The sequence below is a fragment of the Fringilla coelebs genome, assembly GCF_963513975.1.
Source record: "Fringilla coelebs genome assembly, chromosome: 2".
Lineage (NCBI taxonomy): Eukaryota > Metazoa > Chordata > Aves > Passeriformes > Fringillidae > Fringilla > Fringilla coelebs.
The window spans coordinates 26,108,234-26,118,195 of NC_140029.1; the positions used below are offsets into that span (position 1 = coordinate 26,108,234).

At 43.9% G+C, this 9,962-nt stretch overlaps 1 protein-coding gene across 1 annotated transcript in view; it reads right to left on the reverse strand.

The window, feature by feature from the left end:
* The window catches only part of TUBGCP3 (tubulin gamma complex component 3), a 48,669-nt gene extending 41,453 nt beyond the window's left edge, over nucleotides 1-7,216 (reverse strand). The window contains exon 1 of the mRNA XM_084224038.1: nucleotides 7,000-7,216. Within this exon, the coding sequence (XP_084080164.1) occupies nucleotides 7,000-7,075 (76 nt within the window). The 5' untranslated portion in view covers nucleotides 7,076-7,216. The remainder of the gene's footprint in view (nucleotides 1-6,999) is intronic.
* Nucleotides 7,217-9,962: the final 2,746 nt, after the last annotated feature.

Consider the following 9,962-nt stretch of genomic DNA (forward strand, 5'->3'; position numbering starts at 1 on the left):
CCAGGGAAAAATTATTGCTGCCAATGACTTTAGATACAGATGCTGCCAAAAACACATATTGAAGGAAAAAAACCCAAGCAACAAACTTCTTTCCTATAACAGTGTTTGTTACAAAATTAATCCAGGAAGAAAAGCTGAAAACTTTTCAACTTCTCTTACATACCGTGAGTACATATGACGTTTGCCAAGACAGCAATGCTACTATATCTCCTCTGTTTTTACTCATCAGATGTTCTACATTACTATGAAGTATTACATGGGGAAAGGGCAATTGCATTAACACAGCATATAATGATAAACTAGAAAACTAACCTGAAATGCCATTAGCACTACAATTTTGTTCTTAAGGAGAATCTACATGCATTGTGAGCAAAACTGCTTGTTCCTGTAGAAAACACTGGGTTTGAAATGTGCAAGTCTAGGCCTAGCCTGGTTATGACATGCAAGGTGCTGCACTGGGTTGAAGCAATCCCAGACAAAACTGCAGACAGGCAGAACCCATTGAGAGCAGCCCTGCAGAGAAGGACTTGGGAGTTCTCATGGATGAAAAGCTGGACACGAAGCAGCAACATGTGCTTGCAGCCCAGAAGGCCTGATACACACCTTGGCTTGCATCAAAAGAAAGGTGGCCAGGAGGTCAAGGGAGGTGATTCCCTCCTTTACTGTGGCCTCATGAGATCCCACCTCCAGTGCTGCATCCAGCTTGGAGGTGCCCAGCACAAAAAGACTTGGACCTGTTAAGAGCAGGTCCACTGGAGGCCACAAAGATGGTGAAAGGGCTGGAGCACCTCTCCTGTGAAGCCAGGCTAAGAGGGCTGGGGTTGTTTAGCCTGGAGAAGAGAAAGCTCTGGGAAGAGACCTTATTGTGGCATTCCAGTACTTAAAGGGGGTTATAAAAAAGGGAGAGCAACTTCTTGCATGGGCATAGTAATAGGACAAGGAGGAGAAACAATTTAAAAATAAAAAAAGAGACATTTAAACACCATGCTAGGTAGAAATTCTTTACAGTGAGGATGGTGAGACACAGCAGATTGCCAAGACAAGTTGTGGATATCCTCTCCTGTCCTGGAAGTGTTCAAAGCCATGTTGGATGGGTTTTGAGCAACCTGGTATAGTAGAAGGTGTCCCATCCCATGGCAGCAAGGTTGGAACTAGATGACCTTTAGGATACCTTCCAAATGAAGCCCTTAATTTTTTTCAGTAATACTTCATAGAGTCATAGATTCTATGAAGTATTACTGAAAAAAATTAATTTTACATCAGTCTTCTGATTTAGTCAACTATCTTAAACTTCTCATCTGTTGATGAAAGTTTTTAGTTGAAGCATTTTAAATTTATTGTTAATTTAATTGGTTTTTTAGTCTCCAGACTCCTTTCCCACAAAGGAAAATAAATCAACATAAGCACAAAATAAAGCCCAAGCCACTCACACTCCCATATCTTTCCTTACTTAGAAGTTGTCCATAAACTTTGATGCACAGCACAGGAAACATAACTATTTTTTAATTCTGTTAATATGGCTGGCTCTTGTTGCATTGCTAGTAAACAGATTTAAGTACTGTCCCACTGGACTATCAAATACTCTGTCATAAATCTTTTCAGAACTTTCCTTCACTGTGAATTTTTGTCTCTTTTGCCAACTCCCATGCTCTGTTATTAGCATAGGTAAAACTCCCTCCATAACACCCTTTGAATGAACTCTATGCTTTTTCCCAGACATGAAATTTTAACATCTATTCCAATAATTCAAAGTTTAAAACCCCAAAATCAAACAGCATAACAAAACTGCCACTGACTCTGGAGATTAAATTGAGGCCACAGTATGGACTTCAGGTAGCAAACTGCTCCCCAAAGACTGAAATACTACTTTACTTTCTAGAGCATGCACACCTCCCATAGTACTTTGGCACACAAAAGTCTTAGCTTTCAAACTCAAACAGATCTAGCTTGAATATTTACAGCAAGACCATTTGTTTCCACTGGAGGCACTAAGAGTTCTGAGAGTTTTAAGATTACCAGGACGTTTGTGAAAGACAGCTAAGAACAAGAAGTTCTTTGTCAGAAGGACTAAAATCACTGTCAGAAGAGAGGCATGTGACTGTATAACTGCTGGAGCATGCAAACCCAGGGGAGGAAAAGAAAACTATAGAAACTATAGTTTCTCAGGTCTAAGTATAAAAGTGAGTGGATAGCCTGGAAAAACACAGAAAATAATATAAAGCCAGTGCAGTAATTCTTAGACACTATGAGAACATGTGAAGAGAGAGGTCAGCAGCAGCTCCAACTGCAGGGACAGAGACCCCAACTAATCCCAGTGGCTGACTGCAGACACACAGCACCATGCAAAGCTTTACACCCTCGTGAGGTCTGGCTAGAGCACAGCAACAAAAAGCTTTCAGACACTAGTTTTAGGGAAAGAAAAGTTTAGGTAGATAATTAAAAACAAACAAACAAACAACTAAACAGTTCTTCCACATAACTCAGCAGACCCTATAATGAATTTCTCAGAGGCAGAACTCTTTTGCAAAAAAGTAAATCCCAGTAACTAGGCCTATGCAGTTGACTGGTTCTGGAAACAAAGCAAGCCCTCCACTTTAGGGGATGATCCCAAAAGGGGGAAGAGAGAGAAGATGGTTTCACCACTGAGAGCCTGAAGTCACAGTCCATCAAACCACAAATTCACTTCAACATAAATCTTTAACTAGCAGAGAAGGTGGAAGCCTTCTAAGGCCATCACAGGCAGAAGCAAAAAATCCCTTGATGAGGGTTTATGGAAGACTTCAGGCAGGGGATTGCACAATGTAGACTTGGAAGGAGAGTAAGCCCACCTTAGCCTTAAGTGAACAATTACCACACAGACATTTTATATAAACAGAACCCTTCATCTCCTCCTCCAGCTGTAGCTTCCTCACAAACATAACACAAAAGTGCTGAGAAGGAACAAAGAGAGAACAAAAAGATTTTCAAATAGAAACTCAGGGAATGCACAAGCAGGAACAACCATTAAATCATCAATCAATTCCTTCATTATTTACCAATTAAATTTCACTCAATTTCATCAGCACCTTGTACTTCACATTCACAGTAGGTTAACTACACAAATGGTTTAAGATGGATGTTTTCAGCGTCTTGTTTTGAATTGTTAGTAGAGGTTTCTCTACTAACAATTTAAAAAATAAAAAGTGAAAAGATTTAAAGATCTCTTAAGTGTTTAAGGTTTTTGCCCCTAAACTCTGTAGGAGTATTTGAACATCATAAATTGTTTTCTGAAGACTAAACTGATAACATTTGCAAAGTTTGCTTCAAAAAAGAGGATGTGTATATACAAAGCAGCCTAACTTGACCATACACAAGGAGCAGAGAAGCTACCCAGAGACCACTAACCACACACGAATACCTCACTTCAAACTTATCCTGGGCTGAAAGGAACAAGAATTACAAGCCTGAAAAACAGCAAGATGCTAAATAGCTTATCCAGTGGGTTCCTTACCGCCTTCAGATACATGCATCTTCCTCAACACAGAGAATGCTAGTGCTAACAAAATTACTTCATTGTCTTATGTATTCCTTGGACATAGATATCAAGGGGGTGGAGGGAAAAACCACTACACATGTTTCATACTGAGACTTTCACAGAATTTTTGATTTATCAGTGTCTATGCATTTGAAGTCTATAGCTGAGCTAACACATGTACTACAGTTGACTGCTTCAAGGGAAATCCTGTCTCAGAAGGCTGAGGTTTCAGTGCTAGCATCCCTCCTAACAAAGGAATAAAGAGCAGGGTAAGAACAGGCTTCCCATCTGTCACATGCATAAAAACATGGGTGATAAATGTGGCAGACAACCCAGGTTTTTTTTAGCTGTCACTTCAAAGAAGTCCTCAGATAATCCTCAAGTGTGCAGACGAGCAGACTACAGGTTGCACACAGAAACTTACTGTGATTTTGGCCAAAATTTCCACTTTCATTAGTCAAACATAAAAAGGATTATAGTTACATTATCAGAATCCCAACACACATAAACAGGTTCAACATCTAAAAAACAAAAATACCCAGGTCTCTTACATGTTTTTGCACATACTGCTTGTAAATACAATTATTATTCCAGTCAGGAGATACAGAGAGGTATTAACACTATGACTTCAAAAAAAAGCTAGATCCTAAGTTGCTAGAAGTGAGCTATCTCACCTCAATACTCATATTTTGGTTGATACTCAGAGTTTTCCATTTCTGTTCAACTTTTTAAAGTATCACAGACCTAGGTAACACTAAGAAACAAGCTTAGACTGAGTTTAGATTAGATGCCAAATCTAACAAAAAGGAGTCATGAAGAAAACAGGACTAGACATTATAGAAATAATGTCCTTGAAAAGGCATCCACTAAAGCAATATAATCTATTTTCCAATTTTTTAAACTTTTTTTTTTGGAAATAGAACTAGTAACTAGCACAATAATTTGAGATTTTTGGTAGCAAATGTTTGAAATACTCCTAAACAAGAACATATACCAATTGTATCAGAAAAAAAGCTTCCAAAGAACATTAAAAGCAAGTAAGAGCTTTTAAAAAATAGCTAGAAGAGCACCTTAGAATTGTAGTCTGATGTGAAGTACCCTTTAAAATTCAGTTAAAGCACTTGCTAAATGAAACACGTGGTTACAGAAGAACACAAGAGGCATTAAACTGCTGACTTGGTGTAGATAGGAGAAGAGTAGAAATTTGCCATATCCTGATAAAATCTTACAACAGGAATTCCTGATACAGAAATACTATAGATTCTGGAAAAAAAAAATACTGCCTTGCAGAAGACTTAAAAATGTAATGGAGAAGGAAAAGATTTTGAAAAACAAAACACAGCATTCAACAGCTGTTGATCATAGAATCATTCAGGTTGAAAAAGACCCTTAATATCTTAGAGATACATGGAGTGTTTTCTATGAAGGAGTCCCTACTCAACAGTTCAGTGAAGACAAAGATTCCAATTTCCTACCAACTTTACCAAGGTTCTCAGATGAACCACAGAATCACAAAATGGTTTAGGCTGGATGGGACCTTCAAAGACCACCTAGTCCACTTCTCCTGACATGGGCAGGGACATCTTTCACTTGCTCAGGTTGTTCAAAGCCCCATTCAATCTAGTCTTGAACACTTCCAGGGATGGGATTCACAACTCCTCTGGGAAACCTGTTCCAGTGCTTCACAATCCCAACTGTAAAAACTTACTTCTCTGTGTCAAATCTAAACATACCCTATAATTGTTTAAAGCCATCACCACCCCTTGTTCTGTCACTTTAGGCCTTGCTAAAACATGCCTTTCTTATAAGCCCTCTCTAAGCACCAAAAGGCCACAATGAGATCTCTGAGCAGAGCCTTCTCGAGGCTCAACAACCCCAACTCTCTCAGACTTGCTTTGGAGGAGAGGTGCTCCATTCCTCTCACCATTTCCATGGCCCTCCTCTGGACCTGCTCTAACACATTCACATCCTTTCAGAACTGGGGGCCCCAGAGCTGAATACAGTACTGCAGATGGGGTCTCACAAAAGCAGAGCAGTGAGGGCACTCAGCACTGCTCTCTACCTGCTGCCCATAGTTCTTCTCAGGGAGCTAAGAATATGCTGACCTTCCAGGATGCACATTACTGTCTCATCCAATTTTTTATCCACTCCCCACACCCTTCCCAGGACTGCACTCAATCCACTCATCCCCCACTCTCTATAGATATTGGGGATTGCCCTGACCCAGGGGCAGAACCTTGAGGTTCACACAGGTGTGTTCCTCAAGCCTGTCATGGTCTCTCTGCATGGCACTCCCTTCCCTCAGCACATCACCTGCACTGCTCAGCTTGGTGTCCTCTGCAAACCTTCCAGAGGCACTCTCAAGCCCACTGTCTACGTTATTAATAAAGATATTGATCATTGTCAATCCCAATACAGACCTCTGAGGAACACCACTTCCTATTGATCTTCATTTTGACATTGAGACAGTGACTACAACTCTCTAGATGTGGCCATGCTACTAGTTTCAGTTTCTCATTCACCAAACAGTTCATCCATTAAACCCATAGCTCTCCAACTGAGACAAAGATGGGGTGTGAGACCTTGACATGCTGGCTGCAACAGATGGAAACAAAGTCTGAGAAACAGACAACATATATATCTGCACTTTGCTACACACTTTCTAGATTTCTAAGACAGCAATAATCCATATATAGGCCATTTTTTACATTTTTTCTAGTAATTTTTTATAACAGGTAATGCTCAAAAGTCTTCATTACTACCCTGGAAATATCTAAAGGGATTTCTCAGAAGAAAGGGGCATGGAGAGAGAAAAGAATAAGGGACTTGACAGCCATTACTTGTAAGGGAGAAAGTCACCTCTCATACAAGAAAAAAGATGCATTAAAAGCTTCTGCATGAGTTTCTCTATTGAGCCATGCTGATAAACAGAGCAACTTAAAAAGGAGATTCAGCAGATGCACGCCTTCCTTTCCACCCCTCCGACTGCTTACTAAAAACAGTCTTCGCCTTGACTGCGAGGGAGAAACTAACGCAAACAGACAAGAGATTCATTCCCCTGCTGCAGACTCAAAGCAGCATCAAGACACCGAGGACCTGTAGCGGACCTGGCGCACGTCAATGGCTCCACTCGGGCAGGCACCGGCGGGAGGAGGCGGTTCCTCAACCCGTACACGGAGCCCCCTTTCGCCCAACACCCCGGCACCGGTGTCCCGCTCCCCGAAGAGGAGAGCGCCTTCACGAGCCGGCCACACGCTCCGGGGGAGCCGGAGGAGGAGGGCACGGAGCCGTCTCCAGCCGCCCCCCGCCGCAGGGCTCCGGCTCGCAGGGCCGCTGCCGTGCCCGGCCGGCCCCTCAGCGCTGCCCGGGCTGGGAGGCCGCCGACCCTCCCTGCCGAGGGGCCCGGCATCTCTCCAGCCCTGCCGGGGCAGCCCCCGCGGGCTCTGAGCGCTGCCGGCGGGGGAATGGCGGGGGGACGCCGTTACCTTCGCTCTTGCCCAGGATGCGGCAGCAGAGGCTCTGCAGCAGAACGTTGGGCGATTTTTGGTCCGGAGTCGCCATCGCCGCACGGGAGGCAGGAGGTGGCGCGGGAGCGGGCGGCAGAGCCGGAGCACGGCGGGGTGGCGGAGGGAAGCGAGGACACGCCGCCCGGTCGGCAGCGCGGGGAACCGGCGGCACCTCCCGCTCCCGCTACGGCGCCATTTTCACGGGACCCGCCGAAAGCCGCAGCCGCGGCCGCGCACCCACAATGCCCCGCGCGGCGGTTCCGGGGCAGGCGCCGCCCCGCGCGGGCTGGCCTGGGCGGGAGCGCCCCCGGTCCTGGGCGGCGAGCGGGACCTGCCCCGGCTCCTGCCCGGCATCGGCACCTCCCTGCTTGGGAACGCCTCTCCCCCAGCCCCAGAGCCTCTGAAGTCATGTTCCATCACCGCTCGCGTTCACTGCAACACCGATCTTCTACCGAGTGCAGGAGGCGGAGGCCTTCTCAGGCCATCACGGGCAGGAGCGAAAATGTCCTTGACGGAGTGCGGACAGAGGGCTTCAGACGTGAGGCTGCAGATTGTAGGCACGGATGCAGAGTAATCCTCTTGCCGAAATAGGTTCTTTCACCCGGTGTGCTAGAGGCCAGTACACACGCAGAGTCGAGGTATTTGATTTATTTATAGTTCTCGGCTAAAAGAGGTGCTGGGTAGCAGATTCACAAAGCCAGCATCCCAACTATCAAAACTTTTTACTATTTATACGTTTTAGTAAGCAAAGGAATTAGTGTTTATTGGCTACAAGTTACATAGTCCTCAATTAGTATTCTGTCTTCTATTAATGGTTCAATTGCTTCTCATCCTTATTAGTCCACGTTCTCAGTCTTTCTCTTCTTTTGAGTCAGTGGCCGTGAGTCGGGTCACAATCTCGTCCTGCCAGAATTACCTTTTACCCAGTCAGAGCTGATTTCAGCACAGTTGCTGAGTTGGCTTTGTTATTTATTATTGGAAGTTCTGCTAGATGTCCTTGTGGCCCTAAATTCTGCATTCTTTGTGTCCACCATCAGTGGTATATCCTTCATCTCAACTTTTGTTAACTTCCCCCGGTCTGAGGTCATTGAAACATATCGGGCCCTAAACCTTAACAAAGCAATTCTTCCAACAACTGATTTGTCTTTCTAACACCTGGACATCACTTACAGCTTTTTAGTTGCTCTAGGTTTCACAGATTAAATCTCCTTTTCTTGTTGTTGTTTAGGCTTGAAAGTATGCTAAGATCAAACATCTGAGAACACACTTTCTTCAGCAATATTTACATATTCCACATTTTGCAACAATCCCACAATAGCCATAAGTGCTCCTTACAAACAAATGCTGAAAAGGAACACAGCCAGGGAGAAGAAAAATTCTGAAGTACAAACTGAGGGAATGTACAGGCAGGAACAACCATTAGATTGTAGAAACAAAATTATTTTTTGTTATTCACCCATTAAATTTTGTCCAATTACATCACAACCGTATATTTTACATTCAAAGCAGGCTATCTACACAAATGGCTTAAGATGAAGATTTTCACCTTGTTAGGAATTTTTACTAGAAATTTCCCAACTGAATTTGAAGATATCACAGGTATCTAAGGTTTTTGCCCCCAAACTCCACAGAAGTAGTTGTACACAGTGAATGACTTACGGGCAGGTCAGGTTCACTTACACCCCCCAGAGAAGAGCAGGCTGTGGTGTGGCTGCATTTCTGTGATGTGCTGCCTTGGGCATCAAGGCTCATCTGTGGCTTTTTCACACAAAGGAATGACGAAGCAAGGCAGGTCTGGAAGAATGTGTGAGGATGCTGCACGCACGTGTGCATGTCCTGCTGTGCCGTGCAGCTGGCTGTGCTCAGTCCCTGCGGAGGGCCTGGGCTCTGGCTGCTGGGCAGCCTGGGGACCAGGGACAGCACGCTCACGGCTGGTCTGTGCTGCTCCCTGGGACCTGCTCCTCTGGTTGTCACCCTAGCTCAGACTCTGATGTTACCAGGTGTCTGAGTTCTGTCTCTTCAGTAAATTCATGCTGTGTCCAGCCCAAAATGCATACTTAGGAAATAGTTATTACCCTTGTGCTGCTGGAGTCCTGCGTAACCTGTACGGGGTGATTGGAAGTGCTGCAGCAGCAGCAGCCAGGTGGGCTTGGTGCACTGCTGGCTGTGGACAAATTTGTTCCTGCTGTGCAACATGTGGTTTTCTGACAGCCCCTGTTGGCTTCATTGTCTCCACAGCCACAATTTTGTGTGTATGCTTTCTACAGGCACGTACACATGGCCTATCATTATGGGAACATTACAGATGTAAACATTGGCTCATTGCTAGCATTACTGCTAGAAACAAATCACAGTGGCAAACCAAGAACTGAAACACATTGAGGATGCATGGCAAGTCATTGCTTGGAGTATTCTAGTAGAAACCTTCAGTCTCATCACTCACACTGTAACTCTTCAGTTCTTTGTGACACATTCTTTAGATTTTTTTTGAGAAGTAAAATAGGGCCCAAAACTAATGAATTACAAAACTTTATCCCATGTAAATATGGGTTGTAAGCTTAATTTTCAATAGTTCTGAAGTAAGGACTTCAAAGATGGTGTGAGGTTTGTTTTTTTTTTTTTTGCTGAACAGCAGAAGAGTCTCTGTTCCATTTTTTTGCCCAAAGCAAACACAATTGTGCTACAAAGCTGGTGACTCACCGCTGCTGCTAGTCATTTCAGATTTAGATTCCACCATGGAAGGTGTTAATCTAGCAAGCACCAAATATGGTTCTCACATGAGGCAAAAAAATAACTTTGGCAATTATATCTGGAAGTGGTGTCCCTTTATAAAACCTTAACATTCCAAGGGAATCCAGTCACTCACAAATATCCTGTTACTGCTTTTAAGTGGATATTACTTACTGGTCACACTAGTTCATTTTAACTAAGGCAATTGTGTC